Source organism: Nuphar pumila, chromosome 13 (assembly GCF_984573655.1).
Source record: "Nuphar pumila chromosome 13, dmNupPumi1.hap1.1, whole genome shotgun sequence".
Taxonomy (NCBI): Eukaryota; Viridiplantae; Streptophyta; class Magnoliopsida; order Nymphaeales; family Nymphaeaceae; genus Nuphar; species Nuphar pumila.
Window position 1 is genome coordinate 20,863,043 of NC_143261.1, and position 21,267 is coordinate 20,884,309.

Below are 21,267 nucleotides of genomic sequence, written 5' to 3' on the forward strand. Positions count from 1 at the left end.
GCCGACCTTCTCGAAGCAAACCCTTCTCCCGTCTTTGACTCGAGAACGCGAGGCGGTTTTCGTAATTCTATTCCCGTCGCTCAACGAAGAAGCACAAACGAAAGCACAAACCGGAGGGCGCGGGGAGCCACGTCAGCAGCCATGGGTATGAAGTCCTCCAATCAGAGGCAATGACTGGGATCGATGACGTGGCAATGGGAGTTTTCATATCCCGCCCAAATCCGGATTTGATCGGTCTCTGTGATTTCAGTTTTAATTCCTCTACCTTTTATCTACGCCCTCTCTCCACCTCCCTCTGTGCTCTCAACGATCTCTCGCTTTTTCTCCGTCGTTCCCTCTCTATCTTCCAAGGTACGCTACTCTTTTTTCTACTATTTGTTTCTCTTTCTCTGCTTCTGTTGAGGCTGACTCAGTTTTGTCCGATCCGATCTGTTTTTTCTGGCAGGGTTTCCGATGAAAGGAGGAAAATCGAAGGCCGATACGGCCAAGAAAACCGATAACAAGTGAGTTTCTTTTTTTATATGTTTATTTTTTTTCCTGCAGATTTTGTTTTGTTTCGTTTTATGATCTTTCAATAATCTAGACTCGTCTCTAGGGTTTCGGATGGATTCCATTTTGCTAGGGTTTTGACTTTTTTGGGTTTTCTGGCCGGGGAACGTTCGGTTTTAGGCTAGGGACGAAGAGGAAGGCCTCCGGGAGCGACCGAATCAGTAAGAAACCTGCGACGACGAAAGCGAAGGATCCGAACAAGCCGAAGAGGCCTCCCAGCGCCTTCTTCGTTTTTATGTAATCCTTTTCCCTTTATATTTCTGATTTTCCTTTTTCTTTCGCTTTATTTAGTTTCCTTCGATAGAAATGATTATCTGATTGTGCCTCTGATTTATCTAAACAGGGAGGAGTTTAGGAAGCAATTCAAGGAGAAGAATCCGAATAACAAATCCGTTGCTACTGTAAGCTTCAGAGATCTGCCTTCCTTTGATATGTTTTTTTATTCCTTGATTTTCAATTGCTCGATTTCCCTTTTATTTTTTTGTATTTATTGCATCTTTTCTATTTGTTAGGTCGGAAAGGCAGCTGGCGATAAATGGAAAACGATGACTGAATCTGTGAGTATCGGGATGAGAACGTCTTCTCCCTTCAATGATCGTTAGCGGATAATTTCCGTATTTACTCATTTTATTCGTTATTTAATTAAATTTTAGGATAAGGCACCCTATGTGTCCAAGGCGGCTAAGAAGAAGACGGAATACGAGAAGACTCTGGCAGCCTACAACAAGAAGCAGGTGCCTGATATGGAAATCAAATTGGTAAAATATAGTCATGGATATTCTTGTTGTTTTGGTGGCTAATTTGTTTATCAACAATATGTAGTCTGGTGCTTCGGATGATCGCGACGAAGAGGAATCTGACAAGTCTAGGTCTGAGGTTCATGACGATGACGAAGGAAGCGAGGAGGTAGTGAAATAACTTTTAGTCTCACCCCATCTGCAATCGCTTATGAAATTTCTCTTGTTTTTTGCCTGTTGATTGATACGATATGTAATTGTCTTTTTCCCCTTGCTATTTTGTTCCTCGTCTATTTACTCCTAATTGTTATATTCCTTGCTTCAGGAGGAAGACGACGACTGAAGTATTGATAGAAGGATGAAAGCATCGCATAATTGGCCGTTGAAATGATGACGTGTAGTTTTACCAACCATCTAGTTATTTCTGTGGGGGTCAATCGCATCTGAACGGAGTGCACAAAACATTTTGCTTTCCTTTTCGTTCTCCCTTTTTGGCCTTCTGGCGTTATGTTCTGGTTTTAGGCGATGCATACGAATCCATTCTGTCTCTCCTCCCTCTCTTTAGTGATCGCCTAGCATCCTTTTAGCTCTCTTCTGTAATTAGCAAATTTTAATTGAAGTTTAAATGCTGCTTTAATATCGCGCTGCTTGTATTTAGCGTTTGATTTCTGTCGTTTTGTGACTCATTCGGTGGGGTCTTGGACTCGGTCCCTCGGCACGCGATTTTCTCTCTATTTTTAGGTTGTCTACTGCTCACGATAAAGTCTGCCCAACTGGATGGGCGAAATGACCGCTTAGACCGAGCGTTTGCTTAAATCTCTTATGTCACTGAGATAACTCGAAGTGCGATCCTTTACGTGTTTGTGAGAACCAGTATTGGCTTCTGTAAAACGTCGATTTTGCGGATTTACAGTTGAAATGGTGCAACGCTCTAGGTAGATGTGGCTGCATGTTTGCTTAGGCTTAGGTGAATGCAAGGTATCGGCGAGTCTGGTTTGGTTTTTTATCGGGGTCGTTTCGGTGTTCGATGTGGCACGTAATGTCCGGCTGTGGCTTGTGGGTGGTTTGTTTTCCTAGAATGGTGGGTCTGAGGGCTTTGGTAGGGAGTTGGTTTCCTCCTTATTTCATGTCCTCCCTTCAGTCGTTTGTTTTCTTAGCCATGGGTTTTTAATGGTTGCTGCTTGGTACGTGGACCAGTGCGCGTTGGTTGGTGGATTGCGGTTAGACTGGATCTGGGAATAGATTTCTAATGTCAACTTGCTAACCGTTCCCGCTGTTGCTGCAATGTTCTCATTGTTTGGTTTTTGTCTGGGTTGTTCTCAACATCTTCACTGACGTCTTCGTTTAAAAACGAATCCTCATAAATTTGTCTTGGCATTTTTTGTCGACGTGGGATAAGTAGTTTTGGCAATAATGCGACTATTTCGTGATTAGGGTTGATGTTGAGTAATTGGGTTGCATTGGTTGTGGCAAGCTTTAGGCGGTTGTATGCGTTGATCGTCGAGGTGTTTCGCTTGTATTCGCGGTGCTTTCTTGCGGCTTCCTTGCTTGATCCCCGAATGAGACGCCCTCCTGCACCACCCAGAAAAGTGGACACTTTCTCACGTGCAAACGATCATGAAAAAGTGAGGTAGCAGGAATTTTTTTCTTCGACATATATAGCTGGGGTTATACAGACCCCTCTACCAGTTTATTATCAAGAATTGGACAAAATTACAAATTTACAAAGTAACCCAGTCCGTGTTCATATTCCACCAATGTTTATCATTCTCTTCTACAGCCATGATCGCCAATGTTTATCATTCTCTTATACAGCCATGATCGCGAGGGTTTTCACTAACACATTTGATGCATTTGGGATACACTTGGCCATACTTATTTCAAAACTCCATTACCTACCGAGTCAATCAAATGCAAAGAGCCACCGGCTACCCCTATTCCTTCCAAAGTACTATTTATTAGACCCACTTGATCTTTCCTTGATGAGACGATCAAGATACAATCCTGATCTGAAACTTAATTCAGAATCCGCAGCCATCCATTAAATCGTCTATCTAGTTCAAAGATATGATATTGTTTTACTTTTTTTCATTTGGTTGTAAATCACATTGTTTACTTTGGTTTGTGATCCGATGAATTGGAATTCTAGATGGAATCGCATGGGATGCAAGCGAACGTGCCCATAAGTAATTATGCCTTTGGGTCAGGCTGCTGCTGATTTGTTACGAGTGATGGATCTTAACGGTACTCTTGGTTCATGTTAGGAGGAAAGTTGGGTTATAGCGTTTTAGTGGCAAGTTTTTGCTTAAGTGGAAACATACGTGATTGTGTTTTTAGAGCAGATCTATTTCAAGGAGCTTCTGTCTAAGGCACCTGGATGCGATCCATCATGGAGATGAATGGCATCCAAAATCGAACCAAAAGGTCAGTTTTTACTTTTTTTTTATATTTTATTTATACCTGAAAAAACTGCGCCTGCCATGGAGTCGTGCTGGCTCAGCCTGATTTCTATTGTCATCTTGCCGGTAGTGTAGAACTCTGAGGCTAGGACTCCTGCCTCAGAAGGCTCCCACAAAAATTTCTGATATCATTAACTTTCTAGATGAATCGTGTTAATGACAGATACGTGGAAGGTTGCTGTTTTTTTGTGCAAGGCTCTTTGGTCCTGATCGTCTCTTTCCCCGCCATTTATTCTAACTTTGGTCTCAGATTAATTTGGTGACCAGAAACTATACGAACTCTTGTTTGGTATTTTTTTAAATATTGTGTATTTTATACTTAGTCAAATTTAGATATTTCTTAAAATTTGTCAAAAAGTCAATATATGCTCAATATTTTAATTAGATAATGTCTAAATGAGTCCATTAAAATGTGATAAAAACTTTTATTTTTAACCTTTAAATTCAAGAGAATCTTGATGGTGAAATTTAAATTACATATGTTAGATGTGTTTTAAAATTTTAAGTTGGTAGTTTACTTTTTCAAATTAGGCCACGATTGGTTTGTAAATAGCTTTTTTAAAAAAAGGTCCCCCTTGATGGATTGGGCCTGAATTTTCATTGGATTGGATCCAATGCATATTATTCAAATTCATGTAGATTTGGACTCTATTCAAGATCCATAGTAATTAGAAATTGATTCAACCTAGGATTCAAAATGAATTTGGATACTGGATTCAGATTGAGATCTAAAATTTATATCCAACGAAAATATAATTTTAAATTCAATATATAGGATTAAATTGAAGAAATTTAAAGTTAAAAAGACTTTCAAAGGGATAAGGTACCCTGTGAAAGTTTTTGGATATTTAATTACTGATAATTAATTAATAAATAAATAATTATTAAATTTAAATTAATTTCAAATTTCAGAATTGCTAACTAATTAAGAGTCCTTATTAGTTTGAGAAAAAATAGAGAAATCTAAAAAAAAAATGAAAGATTACATGAATTAGAAAAGAGAGTTAAAACGTCAACAAAAATAGAATTTCAAAAAAATTGAAAAGAGAGGGATTCCCAAATGAGAAGTCCTCTCTTCGGCCCACATTAGAAGGGGCTGGAAGGATGGATAGGGGGGTGGGGGGTCACCCCCTATCCCATCTAGAAGCTAAAAAAAAGAAAGAGAGAGAGAAAGGAAGAGGAGATCCAATCATCCGTCGGTTCTTCCAGTCGTTTTTCAAACTCCAAACAATGTACGAGTTTTTTCTTTTGTTTCAGATGAGAAAAACAACTTAAATAAACTTAAGGCAAGATTTTGAAGGAAAACCATGAATTTTATTTTAGTTTCATCATTTCGATCTATGAAAATCGACGTATGCATGTTTAGAATATGTATTTTTGATTTCTACGTTAGTGTGTATATATATATATATATGTCCCATGTGATAAGGAGACAAATTTTGACAGATCTGACCATCGTGATAGTGCATGAGAAGATCTGGATAGATCTGAACCCTTGTCCGTACTGTCTGTTCTGGATAGATTTGTCCACCAAACTAGTGGATGGATTTAAACAGGTCAACAAGGGACTGTGATTCTGAAAATTGATTCTGAACCATGAAAAAAAAGGATTTTCTGACTTGATGCAATTGCTGTTCGAGACAGGACATATAGCTGTCCAATCCCAGCCGACTCTTGGGTCCCTGATTTACAAAAGAGAATATATATATATATATATATATATATATATATATATATATATATATATATATATATATATATATATATATATATATATATATAAAGAAAAAAAAAGGTTATACAAAAAAAAAAGAATAAATAAAACTTTTATTTGGCTGCAGCCGGCCTAGTCGAGCCCCTGGTTCGGTTGGGCAGGTGGCTTGGTTGGGTGTGGTTCTGTAGTGCATAGACCCAGCCCACTGGGTTCGGCTGGGCCAGGTGCCTGAAAAAAAAAATTAAACAAAAACTTTATTAAATAGAACCCTTTTAAGCCCCCCAACCGACTCATTCGGCTGGGTTGGGATCCTGTTAGAAGAAAATACTAATATATTTAAAACTTTTTTTTCTTATTATACTGGGCGGTGGGCCCAGATTTGGCCCAGTCGTCTGGTTCGGCTGGTCAGGACATGAGCACCGGTCGAATGGGTCAACTGGGCTCTGTCAGGGCAAAATTTTCCATAAGCCACCTATAAATTCCCCAATTTGTACCACGAACCAGGATGAGCGTGCAGGTCTATAAACGAATAATAGTACAGAACACACGATGATTTTGTACACTTTTTAGCTTTGTTTTTCAATATGGCAAAAGGTGGGACTTGAAACTTTGATCCGTTGGTTAGGTTGTCATGACCAGCCACCTGAACATCATATTCAGTTCTCAAGATGGATCATGAAAGATTCATAGACATAAATGATGGGTCTTAAACCACTACTGAAAATTAGATCCTTCATAGGGCCACTGACATAGTAAGATATGATCTTCATAGGCCCTACGAATATGCATTTAGTATAATTCTCACATAACAAATTCACATGCAGAGAGTGCTCTTTTGGAATTTATTTACATGCTTGTCTAGATTATCAGAAAATATGCCATTTTGAGAAGCCATATTTCTCCATGTAAAGAATTTATCTCATGGATTGATCTGGCTGGGCAGTTGATCAGATTAGACCCAGCTGACTGAGTTGGCTGGGCTCAATCTGGTCAAACGTAAATAAAAAAAAATATGCATATACAATAATAATAAGTATGTGATATGCGCATATTTACATGTACATGCACTTTCAGATTTACTTGTTCAAGAACATTGCATAATGAATGCTCAAGATTTAGATTAAATTCACAAGTGTGGAATGCTTAATGTCTAATAAGATTTAGCATGACAAATATTCAGATTTGTGCACCTTGAATGTGCTGATTGAGCTCGATTAAAATTCTGTTTGGTGCATGTATTTTCAGACTTGCTCATAATGAATATTTAGATTTCTTACATGACAAGAATCTAGTTTTCGCATGCTCATGACTGGTTGATTATGCATTATCAAGACCTTTAATGCAATGTTAATTACATCTACACGTGCAAACCTGAAAATTTATATTGTTTTGTATATGCATATTTGTATGAATGTTCACATATTAAGCATGAGATATTCATGAAAAGAAATATGTATTTTGCATAATCATGTGAACACATGCACATATTTGTGTTTAGTATGTATTAATGTACATTTGAAAACGTGTTAAATGAATGCATAAGTCACGTGCTCTTTATGGTTTTTGCATTAGATGCATTGGTGGTCAAAAGTGGATCACCGTAGGCTGTGAGGGCCTTGAGCAGGTGTTGCTCTATGTTTAATTTTTTTATGCATCACAAAAATTAATTTAATATTTATTGAACTAATTGCACTATTCATGTTTCCATAGGCTGTGGTCTCGTGATGTGTTTCACATAATAATTTGCGAAACAAATGCTATGTTTTGCATGTTGATTTGCAAAATAAAGAAGTGAAATAAATCATTCTTTTAATAAAAAGAAAAAAATAATGTAATTCAATTTTTTTTCTGAATGTCCATTTTTTAGTGTAGGAATCCTGAACTGCGGTTTCGGGGAATCGTGAGAATACTAACACTCTATGTGCGTTTTGTGTCCCTAAACCCAACTAGGTGATTCACCTCTCGGCTATGATTTTAAGGAGATTTCACCACTTTGCTTGAGGATGGTGTGTAGACACATATGTTGTTATTGGTATACCAAGTGACATTAGTGGAAGTTGATTTCTCTAATGTTCCGACATTAAATGCTGATTTCTAATGTTTCGATAGATGGTGTTGATTCCTGATATCAGTCGATGGCTAAGTGTGAAACCTAGTAATAAAATATAAATTGTGTACTAAGCTATAATTGAGAACCTAACTTGACATCGGGAATTGTTGTACTTGTTTTGAGTATCCGCGAGTAATAGTAATAAAAAAGAAAAACTAAAATTGTGTGCATTTAATAGAGACATGCATATAAAAAAAATTTCTGATAAAAGATAATAAATTACTCATGCATGTGCATTGATATCATGCATTTTTCTATTATGCATTAGATCATGTATATTTATCTGTTCTCTTGTGTTATTTTAATGGTTGCCTGTTAATTGCTTCTTAATGCATGATAATAATTCTTTAATGCATGATAAATGTTCTTTATTGCTTAATAGTGTTTTTTATTATTTAATAATTATTCTTTATTGCATGAATGATTAATTGAATTTTGAATTTATTATAATTATAACCTTCTAAAATGTCGTATGAATCTTATTTATGTTTTTTTTTACTTATTTGATTCATTAAAAAAACTCGTACGCAAGATCTATAATTCTGACACCCTTATTTTTATGTTTTTTTACAGCTTCTGAGACCCAGTGAGAGGACATGCTACTACGAGGGTTACATGACTATTTGACAATTTTACTTAGGGACAAAGTGACTTCACTTTTTGATTTATTTATATTCATTTGCACATGTTTTCAGACTTTATGATTTAATTAATGAAGTTCATTTGTTTTCGTTGATTGATGGTAATGTAAGATTCTTTATAGTTGTGGATTGATTATGATCGTAAAGGCCCTGAGTCTTTGAGAATGTTTTCGCAAATATTTAAAAAAAAATTTTTTTTAACGGGTATGAGTTGGGGTCGTTACATTCCACATGCATCACCTCATTCTTGCATACTAACTCTGGTATGGTATTCCGCATTCATCACCTCATTCTTGCATTCGGTCGTAGCTTCCTTGATCCCTGCACTCTACGCCAAGGTAATTGTATTGGGATAAGTGCTCAAGAGGTTGATTTAAATGTAAGTGTGGCTTGTTTGTATTATGAAACTGTAATTGAGGTCAACCTTTTGCACCAAGGAATTTTAAAAGAATAACTTTATCAATTTAAAGATCCCGCATGAACGTGCATTTCCAATGCAATCATGTCCCAATTGTAAGTTTCCAACAAAATATTCTTTGATCTAGCCATGATTTGATAGAGTTGATTGGCATCTAAAACATTTATTTTTAAACTTTTGATAACAAAATAACAATGCTCATCAAACATCTGCATTTCACTTGATTCACATATGACTAAGGAGCAAATTCAGCACAACCTCTACAACTCATTGAGAATTATTCTCTCCAAGTCTCTGACAATTTGTTTCACATCAACCAGCATGATTCCTATCCATTGAGTTGTCTCAAGATTCTTCCAAACATTCCCGTTTATTGTGTCATCTCCACTGCATGACTGATTGATACATTTGCATACCATCCCACATACATCATTGAGCAATTGGTCACTGCCAGGAACCATCACTGCTGACCTTAGAATGCCTTTACTTGATGCAGTGTTTGTTGCTAAAGGACCCTATTTGGATGCTAGCGCCTCATTCAATAAATAAAAAAGAAGCTTGTGTTCTATCTTGATCCCTCTAGAGTCCTGGACGTTACCTCGTAGTTTGCTTTGTTTTTTATAAGCTTCCTCAACTTCTTCAAAAACCCAACTTCTGATAGGCATGTTAGGGGAATCCCACAGTGATAAAATCCCATCCAAATCCTCAAAAAAGCCAGCAGCAACGAGTACATCTCTCAAGTATGTTTCTGCATAGCCTGCTCGCTCAACAGCATCCTCCTTGTTACCAGTTTGTGCATCTCTCAAGTAAGTTTCCACACTGCCTTCTAGCTCAACAACCTCTTCCTTGCTAACAGTTTGTACATCTCTCAAGTAAGCTTCTGCATCTACTTCTAGCTTAACATCTTGCTCGCTACCAGTTTGTACACATCTCAAGTAAGCTTGTGGATTGCCTTCTAGCTCAACAACATCCTGCTCGTTACCAGATTTTGCCACCACATCTGACCCTTCAAACCCAAGCTGGTCTGTCTGCTGCCTTGATTCTGTTCAACAAAGAAATAGATCAGTCCATCCATGGACCGTGATGACAAGAATGATTATCTTTGGGGCACCATATTATGCAACAAAGCTATGTTACAAGGACACGACTAAAAGAACATGGGACACAATTTTTGTGTAAATTTTCATTAAAAACTAATATACAAGGTGACACAACATGGGGAATGTTGAAGTATCCCTGTAACATTGAAAGGAAGTTTTCAGATGCTGCACATCTTAATTTCCGATTTGGAGCCAGACCTCCATATGGCAAAATCAGATTTAAGGTCTGGGCATTTGATATTTCAGGGGTATACAATAACCTTTTGTTTTAACATGCTTAATGAGCATGTTGATATAACCTATGCGCTAAAATTAACAAAAGTAGTCAGGAAAATCTATGAGCTAAAATGGACAAAGTAGCATGCCCAACTCAAAGTCTGATAAGTGGCACAATCTTTATATCAATTATGAGTTTCATAACAGCTGGTTATGTACTTCCTACTCACAGTCAACAATCAAGATGGAAAGCCAATTGCAGCTGATGACAGATATTTGCAAAACATCAGCTGTATTAAAACTGCACATTTTCAGGTAAAAGGAGCATTTATTAGCAACCCACAAGGGTAACACCCAAGCATGCCTATCGACAAGAAAAGAGAAAAAACACGTTTAGATTATCTATGGTCTGACCTTGGAGATCAGAACTGATCTCTTCAAAAACTTCTGGTACAGAAACATCTCCACCAAAAGTCACATCAAGAGTTGAGATTGGGCTTGAGTGATCTGTTGGTCCACACAGCATTTCCTCTTTGCTGTCACCACACGAAGAAGCAGGGCTAGGTGGTACCTCAGTTGAGTTTTCCTTCACAAAATAATCCAATATTTTACAATAAAAGTTAGCTCATGGGTGCAAATAGGTTCTGAATGTTAAGAAAAAAGCTTGATTAAAAATCTTGCCTGCATACTTAAGTTTCTGGCAACCGAAGGGAGTGTCACAAAAGTACTAGTTAAGCCAAGTTCATCCACTCCTCTCTTAGCTGATTGGATGTTCTTGCCAAATAATTTACCTCTCAGAGTCAAACTGTGTCTCAGATTTGCCACTTGAACTTTGAAACTGAACCTATTTTTCTTGTTCTTTCTTGGTTCTATAGAGACGTCAGTGATTTCATGCTCTGTTCTGATGGGGCCACCTGTTAAAATTGATTGATCATGTAAAAGAAGCTTGCCAGATGCAGTTGCTGATACTGGAGCTGACATAGACTGGATTGGAATCCTTGGTGATACTTCACGATGATTGGATTTTGTTTTACTCAAGTCATGTATGAGAGATTTTGCTTTTGATTCAGCCACATCTTGCATGCTCTTCAGACAATCGACCATCCTTCCAGTACTTGGAAAGCCGTGGTGCTGATGATTCCCCTTCATTAGAAATGAAATTCCTTGACCCACCTTTGACTATCTTAGGCATGCCTACATCTGATTCATTTCTGAACACATTGTTCAGCCTTTCTGACATGAACTTTTGGGTGTCTCTGTTAATGAGTTTGGGACAACCTGGCCTATCAATCTGAACATTGCACTTCTGTGATCTCGCTGATTGTGACCGAAGAAAACCCACATCTCTCGTAAGACCACCTCTTACCTGCTTTGCTATCTGTTGAGGAATTTCTTTGGGGTTTTTTGGTCTATCGAAGTAAGTACTGTGAGTCTGATTGTGTGGCCTATTAGTATCTTTTATAGCATTGATGGACGAATCTGATGCCGACGATGATGGTCACCGATGGTGGACAGAGAGAGAGGGCTGAGGGCCGACGAATATGGTGCTGCACGATTTAGGGTTAGTAAGTTAGTATATATTATTGTGGTTTTTTTGTAATTTTATTAGTTAGGTTTAGGTATTTTAGTAATATTATTAACGGGGACGGGGCGGGGGAAAGTGTAAGTCCATCCCCGCACGGGGATGAATTTTGACCTTCATCCCCATTTCATGCCCTTCATCCCCGGTCCATACGGGGCGAGGAGGGGGGGGGGGGGGGGGGGCGTTTTCCCCCGGTCCACTGCCATCCCTACACGTAAGTGCAGTTTTAAGGATTGTCAGATACATAAAAAAATTCATAACTTAAGGGCTTTTCTTATTATCATCTTCTTCTTTAGATTTAATTGCTTATATTGATGTAGATTAGGGAGAAAACTCTAATGATAGAATCTCAACAACTGGTTTTTATGTCATTTTAGCGGGATTCTTTAATATCTTAGAGGTGCGAGAAACAACAAAAAGTCTCATTGTCCTCTACTGAAGTTGAGTATCATGCAATGATTGCGAAAACCATGGAGCGTGTATGACTAAGAAATCTTCTCAGAGATATGAGTGTGGTCATCTCTAAACCTTTTAAGATGTGTTGTGACAATAAAAGTGCAATCTACATTGCAATCAATCACACATTCCATGAGCGAACATAGCACATAGAGATGAATTGCTTTTACGTATGTGATGCATATATGAGAGGGACTATTCAGTTGCCATATGTTACTTCAGAATATCAGCTTGTAGACTTCTTCGCTAAAGCTCTTCCAATACTTCGGTTTATTTTCCTTCTTAACAAACTTTCGATGAACACCGTAAGTTTGAGAGGAGTGTTAAAATATGCCTTTATTGTATATATCTATATCTATCTATATATATATATATACACACACACACACAAGTGCATGTATTAATGTACTAAGGGAATGCCCACCAGGGGCATTTTTATCTTTTTACATATATAATAGGCTATGTCCATTAGGGACATATTTGTCTATTTATTTATTTATTTGATTTACTTTTTGTTTTTTGTCTGTTTTGTTTTTGTGTAAGGGCTCTATTGTCAAAAGACCATAGACTCGGTGGGAGAAATCTAGATGACTGTATTTATAGCTGTTGGGTAGGCTTTTTTAAGGTTCGAAAAATCAACGATCCAAAATATTTGTGATTTTTCAAGGCTCCAAATATCCATTTTTTCATCAAAAACACATGATCCTGTAGACTCAACATTGCTCTCCCAAGAGTTGCATGATCTTATGGACAGCCTAGTATTCTTGCAGAATATATCATGCTGAGCTACTAGAGAATATAGCTTCCTTTTCAAAGAAAATGAAAATGCTACTGAATTAGCTAAAGAAGAAGACAAAGAGGAAATTCAGGCACAAAATTTAAATCTCAATGGAGAAGAAATTGCCTATGTCAAATGACTAGAGAAGTACATTTGGATAACACATTCACATAAAATGTCAAGGTTGTACAAAATTTTTTGAAATGGAGAAAAATTTACAAAAAAAAAGAATGCGACCCATGCTTTGTATTGGTGCACAAACAGAAAGAAAATTTAACAGATGAAGTCCCTAAAAAGTGCGCCCCCAAGCTGTTTTCTTAGGTAACATTCGCATCGTAGAAGATGAGATAATTTTCTCCAAAATCATTTGCGGTAAATGGTTCTACTTGGACAAATTTCTCCGAGGAGAAAAATGTATTGAGCAACCAAATGGTTCCTTATGGAAATGAAACAACTAGCTTTTGCAAATCACAAAGAAACCACTACAGTGTTCAACATGACATTTAATAAAAAAAATGAATGAAATTACCGGTATGCTTTCTTCTTGGGTATATAGATATTGGGATGATTCCATTGGCAGATCTAAGCTGTTTCTTGGAGCTTCCAGCCCTGCATGAACATTAAAAAAATAATGCAGCATTATCAAAACAGGCTAAAACACAGAAACGGCATGCAGACACACACACACACACAGAGTAGCATAAAAATAGATGCATTAGAATAGTGCCTTAGTATAGACCAACTATGTCCTAGAAATCATGAAAATCCTCACCATTCATATATCTCTTATGGACAAAAAGCTTCTTGGAGGTGCTAGCTTGATCAAGTAAAAAAGATGCACTATGCCTGCCATTGTCTGCATCTCTTCTGTGGTTGCAAGCAAATTTCACAGACTATTCAAAGCCTAGCTGTTAGTTTGGCAGTCTATCAGGTATCCTGTCAAACAAAATTGTAGAATTTGAATTAGAAAATCACGCTAACACAAAAAGAAGAAAAGGTGATATTTGAAAATTAAAAAAAAGGAAAAAAATGATAGCATTTTGTATGCCATTCAAATAATGAAAAGAGAGATCCTCATATTCCTACTTATTGCGGACAACAAGCATTCACATGCTTGTTGCATAATAGCTTTTAAAGACTCTATGCCATTAGATTTGAATTTTTTAGTATCATTGCATAAAATTACTAGTAGTCAATTAAAAAATGGTAGTCTTTACAATAATTCCTTTTTAAAATAAAATTAATGCAAAGATGGCATAGCATATTTTATCAGAAAACATACCATAGTTACATGGTCAGACCAGTTAGTTTCTGTACCTAGAGGGGCAGTTGTTGCATCTCCGAGTAGCTTAAGGGGTTCAGACAGGAGATTTAGAGGGGAAAATAACCATATTACCCAAACTCATTTTGAAACATTAGCACAATAATGAAATCCATAATTAATAATTGGTTGAGCATGAGTTTTCCTAGCAAAACTGTTCCGCATTAAGCAGCTGATAGGTGTAACGATTCAAGAACTTCAAGAGTTTCCATGAAAGTATACAAAGTTCACCCTAAAGAAAAGAAAAAGTATACGAAGTTCATCAAGGTGCAGCAAAAAGAACTCACATGCAGTCGCTAGAAGGCTAAAAATTTCAAGATTTGACACAAAGGCATGGAACAAAACCGCAACCATTTCACCAACTCATCAAGAACTTTACTAACAATCAAGCCCCGGACCTATTCAGAAACCCCAGTTTCGATACAACCAACACAAAATACGCACACCAGATACAAAATCACAGAACCAAATACAACATATACATAAACCAAACAAGCCTACACCTATCATAATCCTCATATAACACAAAATTTTCAACATCAAACACCAGATTACAGACAAAATAGACGACACCCATAAAATACCATAAACCAAATCCATGCACAAACCTACCAGAATCCTCATATAACACAAAATTTTCAATATCAAACACATACAACAGATTTTTTTTTAACACCAAACACCAAATTACAGGAAAATAGACGACACCCACAAAATACCAAAAACCAAAATCATGAAAAAAATTAAAGAACTTAGACACAATCCAAGAGCCCATACCTATGGGGCATCTGGGGATCAAAGAGAGGAGCCACAGGAAGAGGGGAACTGGGAAGGGCTTTGGATGGCCACCCTGGCAGGAGAGGATGTTGGTTGACTGAAGAAACAAACAGGTGGGGTTGGGGGCCTTGATTGAATAATAATAATCAGGCGAAAGACTGAAAGGAATTTGGGGAGCACGATTTCTTTCTCCCATGGCTTCCCAGATCATGAAAACCGTTTTTTCTTTTTCCTGGTTTTGAGACATTTAAATATTAAAATGGGGGGAAGCGTTTGTGGAGGAATACTTTAGTGGCAAAGTAACAAGTCAAAGATGGTTCAGGTGCCTTGCCGTTGCCACCACTCCCCTGGATTCCCGATGTAAATCTACTGCTTGCCTATTATATAGGAAGGAAAAGTTCAAACTTTGCTCTTATCACTTTCCAAACTATGTCACAAGGATACTCCCATTTACCCGTGTCGTATCTTCTTTCATATTATTTTTAATTACATCACAAAGATACGGGACGCGAGTTCGAGTTTGTTGTTTTTTTAAAAATAAAGCACCAGGGCATGGATTTTTAATTTTTTAATCAAGAAAAAATATAAGGTGGTTCTGCACGATGAACGATGATAAGGTATGCTGCTATACACTCTTGTTTGCATAAATCTAACCACTAAATAGTAGATCTAACCATACATGTATCTTTAGCATGATTTATTTACTACGTTAGAAGGTTTTATCATAAGATCTCACTTCTGATATAGTAAAAATTTACTACTCATAATTCATGAAAATAAAAGTAGCCTAAAAGCTGTATAAAACATCATATATCAGTTAACTTTTAACACATGAAAATAGTAAGTAGAATGTTTGATTTTGCATTTGGAACATACATATATGTAAATCAAGTATGTACCACCCTAAGTTATGGTGATACCATACTACCATATACCATAGAAGCACCCTTTAATCAATAAAAACTTATTTTGATCTTTTGATATTTAAAAACGCATTTACTTTTAAAACATTTATAAATATATTAAAAATATTAAAGTAATAATTGTGCATGTTGATTTCTATGTTAGTCGCTCCACAACCAAAATGGTATGATGACGCACATTCTTAATGAGAAACTACTCAAGAATGGTGTTCTTTGTGAGATACCCTTTATTCTCAACCTACCACTTTGCCTAAAATGGATGAAATATCTAAGCTGCTTTTGAGACATTGATAAGGATAACGATATCCTTAGCACCAGATCATGCTTACCCTTACCATTTATTACCAAAAGCTGTTATCACCCCTTCCTATTGAGGATTCTGTTGTTAGGATTATTGTTTATCCTGTTGCCATAATTTGAGGATCTACCTCTATATGTATCTCATTCTGGTGATAATGAAGCATAACTGAGCCACTACTCTCCAGTGGACGTAAGTCTAAATGACCGAACCACTTTACAGTGCGTGTTCTCTGCCTTCTCTTCTCATTTTCTTTGAATTATCTCAACATGGTATCAAAGCCAAACGCCGATCTCTTTTTTCAGACATCATATCATCGAGGCATCGTGCCTCACTTGCTGATGCAGAGATACAAGTGTTCGTGTGAAGCGTCTGCTGGAACGTCGACTGCATGCTGTGTTTCTGCGCTCAAGTTATTATTCCAAGCATTCTACTCACCGTATGCTGCAGACATTGCCCACTGATCTGACGTCGTGATCGTGCTGCTCTCAGTCCCTTGTTGTGCCAACCTACCCTTTCGTTGCAGATGTTGCTCTCTGATTCAACGATGTGCTATGCATCCTCCATCATCCGTCTGCTGTAGATGCTGAGGTTGTGTTGTGCGTACTACTTGCCATGATAAACAACAGTCAGACTGCCGTCTGCTGGTTCAATTATGTCTCAAGAGCAAATCAACATGTCTCTCAAAATCACTACCGTCCCATTGAATGGGTATAATTACATGGCTTGGGCTAAATCTGTCACTCTTATTCTCAGCGACAAATCCAAATTTGGACACGTTACAGAAAAGAAACCGATCCCCACTTCGAGAAATGGGAGTCGAGTGATCATATGGTTGTGTTATGGCTCTTAAATTCTATATAGCCACACATCTCTGAAGGTTTTTTATTTCTCGATTATGCTAAAGCCATTTGGGATGCAACCAAAGATCTGTATGGACAACAATATAACATGGCAAAAAGCTATCAATTGGCTTAAGATATTCATAACTTAAAGCTTGAAGAAACGCCTTTCAGCGAATATCTAGGGCGCTTGAGAGGTACGTGAGATGAGTTTGATTCTTATATTCCAACTATTACTGATGCTATTTCTTTTAAAAAATAGAGAGACCAAGAAAACTCTTTCAAATGCTTGCTGGACCGAGACCAATATATGAACAACTAATAAGTCAGATCTTAATGTCTTCTGAATTGCCGTCTCTAAGTATAGCATATGCTACAGTCATGCATGAAGAATCATGCCGAAAAGTTATGAATACAAAGAATAAAGAAATCGATGAAAGCATAGCTGTCCTTGTTGCTAAGCATGATGAAGGGCAACAAAAACTCACTCAGAACACTGAATCTCAGAAATCCAAAGAAAAAAAACTGTTCTGCACATTTTGCAAGAGAGATAACCACTCCAGGGAACATTGTTGGAACCCGAATAACTTTAGAGGTAAACAACAGGCGAATGTAGCAAAGTCGAAACTAAATGAGGAAACTTTAATAGTGGAAAAGCTCACACAGATACTTCAAAGTTTTGCAAAGAACAATATGGCTACTCTTGCAACCAAGGAATCAAGTATATTTAACGAATCTCGCTCACGTTTTGCTAATTATCCTTCTGACAGTCAGACCTGGATTATCGACTCTGGTGCTTCTGATCATATGACAAGACATGAATCATGTCTAGCAAACATTAAGCCTAATGCTAATTCCAATCCTGTCTCTGCAGCAAATACAACAAATGGATCTCTTATAAATGTCGAAGGTATAGAAGAAATTGATTTTTTGATCAAAAGGATAAAGCTCTAGACATGCTGACATTAATGTCTAATATGCTATCTGTTAGCAAAATTACAAAATCCTTAAATTGTTATGTTATTTTTACCCCTACTGAAGTATTATTTCAAGACAAGGTGATGGGGAGGACGATTGGTAGAGGAATGGAATCTTGAGGACTTTACATTCTTGATAAAATGAATAAAGCTTTGGTGGCTTGACCAGATGATGAGGGAAGGATGTGGTACATCAAGTTAGGTCATCCCTCCAGCAAAGTTCTAAAACAACTGAAGCTAGGCTTAAGTTTTGATTGCAATAAATGTGAGACATGTCAGTTTGCTAAAATGACTAGTTTACCTTTTCCTTCCTCCGAAAGTGTCTCATCACAAAAATTTGATATTATGAATTCAGATGTCTGGGGACCTTCCTCGGTCGTGTCACACAATGGCTATAAATACTATTTGACCTTCATAAATGAATTCACCAGTCACTTGGGTATATTTCCTCAAAACTAAAGATGAAGTTTTTGATAAATTCGTGAGTTTTTATATGATGATTCAAACACAGTAGAATTGCAAAATTAAAACTCTGAGAACCGATAATGGAACTGAGTATATTAATGATAGATTTATTAATTTTCGTATAAAAAATGGTATGGAACACAAAACATCATGTGTTGGAACTCCTCAGCAAAATAGTGTTGTCGAAAGAAAAAACTGACATTTGCTTGAAATCACTAGGGCATTGCTTTTTCAAATAAATGCCCCAAAAAAGTTCTAGAGTGATACAGTTAGCACTGCAAGCTATATTATAAATCGTCTTCCCACCTGCAAGTTGGAATTTAAGGCACCCATTGAAATTCTCAAAGAAAGAAAACACACTCTTCTCTACTTGAAAACATTTTGTTGTGTGGCATATGTTTGGAAGCATCCAACATTTAGAAACAAACTTGAACGAAGAGCTATCAAATGTGTTTTTCTTGGTTATTCACCATCTCAAAAAGGGTATCAATGTTATGATACAAAAAACCACAAATTTCATGTATCTCGAGATGTCTCTTTTGATCAAAACAAGGCATACTTTGAGAATAAAACAATGGCCTCACACAAGATCTCATTTTGCCTAATGTCACCCTGGATAATACATGTTTATATAACAATGTACAAAACTTGACCAATTCTGTTCCTGTCAACTTAGAACCGCCAAGTGTCCCAAGTTAGAGCGAAGAAGACATAGTTCTTCGTCGGTCTGAAAGAACTACACGTGTGCCCAGTATATTGCGAGATTTCATTACCTATAGTGCTGCTACATATCCTATTGAAAAACAAATTCAATATGATTGAATCTCAAAAGGATATGTTTCATATCTTGCCAAAATCTTGGATCATCATGAACCAACCTCTTTTGATGAAGCCTGCAAAAACAAACTATAGCGTGATGCTATGAAGGAGGAACTAGAAGCCTTGGAAAAAAATGGTATATGGAAAGTGGTGTCAAAAACCCAAAGATAAAAAAATCTTTGGGTGTAAAAGGTCAAGTATAAAAGTGATGGATCTGTGGAGAGATTTAAAGCGAGATTGGTTACGAAAGGATACTTTCAAACTGAAGGAATTGATTATACGAATACTTTTGCGCCTATAGCCAAGATGAATTCTCTTATAATATTACTGTCTGTTGCATGCAATAAGAATTGAAATATGTTTCAACTGGATGTTAAGAATGCATTTCTACATGGAGATCTCATCGAAGAAAATTTTTATGAAAGTTTCACCTGGACATCCTAGTTGGAACGATTCTAGTGTTGCTAGCACGCTTCAAAAGTCTATCTATGGGCTCAAAAAATCACCTAGAGCATGGTATGCCAAATTAAGTTAAGCCTTGGAAGAAAAGGACTTCAAAAGGTGTGCTTCTGATAACCCTCTTTTTATTAGAAGGATGAAATGCACTATTATTATTCTGGTATATGTCGATGACATAATTGTGACAGGTGTGATAATAAAGATGATATAGATAAAGTCAAAAAATACTTACACAAGGTTTTTGACATCAAGGATTGAGATAAGGTTGCAAGGTTTGGGTTTTTGGGGGCCATGGGGTGAAGGATTTGTGGCTGAGAAAGGGGTTTGAGACAGAATAATAATAATAGGAAGAGGAGGAGGACTCCAATCTTTTGAGCCCAACCCAATGGTTTAAAGAATGAAGGGGATCGAAAGAAGACAAACATTCTTGGGTAGCGTTGGAAAGGCAAGACGCGCCTCTTTATCTGAACTAGTGCTTTAGCTTTAGCTCATCTTTCACATTGTCTATAAGAAACATATGATGGGACCCATCAGCTTTCCTGTGAAAACGGGCTCATACTTTCCTCTGCGAATGCACTTTCCCTTTAGAATGGCCCTTTCAAAGGAAAGAGGTAGCACTTCCCTTCCAAAGTGGTCCTTTCAGGGTGAGAGTGTAACAAACACCCCTTAAGTTTTTGACAAATAAGACATGAAGATACAATTTTTTTAATTTTAATAGAATATTTTTTCACTCGATCCCCAAGATACATGGGGGCTGCCTTTGCTTTATCACTGTCAGGACACGTAAGGGTGGGTGGTCTGTCTTCAACCCGGAGTTTTACTTTGTAGGAAAGCAGGCCCATTAAGTGACCTGCTTCTAAGTGAGGATTCCTTCATCATAAATTTTTTTTTGATATTTTTAACATATAAAAAGGTACATTATCTACAGTGGATTCAGTTTTCGCTGACTCCCCATCAAACTCGGAATCCTAATCCAAGTAGATCATTCAAGATCTGATTAGGTCAAACTTGGTATTTGGTGTTGCCTAGAATCTGAACATATGAGATTGCCATGTTATCAAATATCAACCAGATAAGGAAGACAAACCACAAAACTATGAGTTTTACACCAATAAGTGATCACTATGACAACTCCAACAAGCAGAGAGGACTTCAAGCAAACTTTAAGGTTTAAATTAGTTTTGACCTATAAAACCGGGTTTTGGCCGGATTGTGCTAGGTTGCATTAATGATTATAGTTAATTAAAAAGTATATAGCCTTCAATAGAATAGATGGCCTATTAGCTCAGTTGGTTAGAGCGTCGTGCTAATAACGCGAAGGTCGCAGGTTCGAAACCTGCATGGGCCATTTACCTGTGCAATTTTTTTTTTGCAATTTCTTTTTCCATTTTTTGGTGAATATTGCAGTAGTTGTTCAAAATTTATTTCTCTTACAGCTTATTTTAGATTTTTAGTAAGACCCATTTGGATTATCAGCATCAACCATGTTTTCCAGTTAAAATTGGCTATTGCAGACCCTTCTTAGCCAAACCAAGCTTGAACCATTTAAAGTTCGGCTTGTTTATACCATAACTACACGGCATGACATCGGATTGGGGCGCCAAGGGTTAGAAACCTCATCAAGCC

At 37.1% G+C, this 21,267-nt stretch overlaps 2 protein-coding genes, 1 long non-coding RNA gene and 1 other non-coding gene across 4 annotated transcripts; 2 read left to right on the plus strand and 2 right to left on the minus strand.

Annotated features, from left to right (window-relative positions):
* Positions 1–232: 232 nt before the first annotated feature.
* On the plus strand, positions 233–1,927 carry LOC149818039 (HMG1/2-like protein). The gene is made up of 8 exons (XM_089986531.1): positions 233–351; positions 446–503; positions 670–786; positions 893–950; positions 1,062–1,106; positions 1,203–1,283; positions 1,372–1,455; positions 1,612–1,927. Exons 2-8 carry the CDS (start codon positions 454–456, stop codon positions 1,627–1,629), a joined length of 453 nt encoding a protein of 150 aa, XP_089842657.1. The 5' UTR covers positions 233–351; positions 446–453; the 3' UTR covers positions 1,630–1,927.
* A 7,216-nt stretch (positions 1,928–9,143) lies between these two features.
* LOC149818040 (uncharacterized) lies at positions 9,144–11,048 on the minus strand. Its single transcript, XM_089986135.1, has 3 exons — positions 10,626–11,048; positions 10,359–10,530; positions 9,144–9,670 (listed from the first exon to the last, which is right to left on the minus strand). Exons 1-3 carry the CDS (start codon positions 11,046–11,048, stop codon positions 9,144–9,146), a joined length of 1,122 nt encoding a protein of 373 aa, XP_089842261.1.
* Positions 11,049–11,370: 322 nt separating this feature from the next.
* On the minus strand, positions 11,371–14,983 carry LOC149818041 (uncharacterized). Its single transcript, XR_016427201.1, has 4 exons — positions 14,859–14,983; positions 13,533–13,696; positions 13,290–13,369; positions 11,371–11,491 (listed from the first exon to the last, which is right to left on the minus strand). It is a non-coding gene; the product is annotated as an uncharacterized LOC149818041 (long non-coding RNA).
* A 5,932-nt stretch (positions 14,984–20,915) lies between these two features.
* TRNAI-AAU (transfer RNA isoleucine (anticodon AAU)) lies at positions 20,916–20,989 on the plus strand. The gene has a single exon. It is a non-coding gene; the product is annotated as a tRNA-Ile (tRNA).
* The last annotated feature ends 278 nt before the right edge of the window (positions 20,990–21,267 follow it).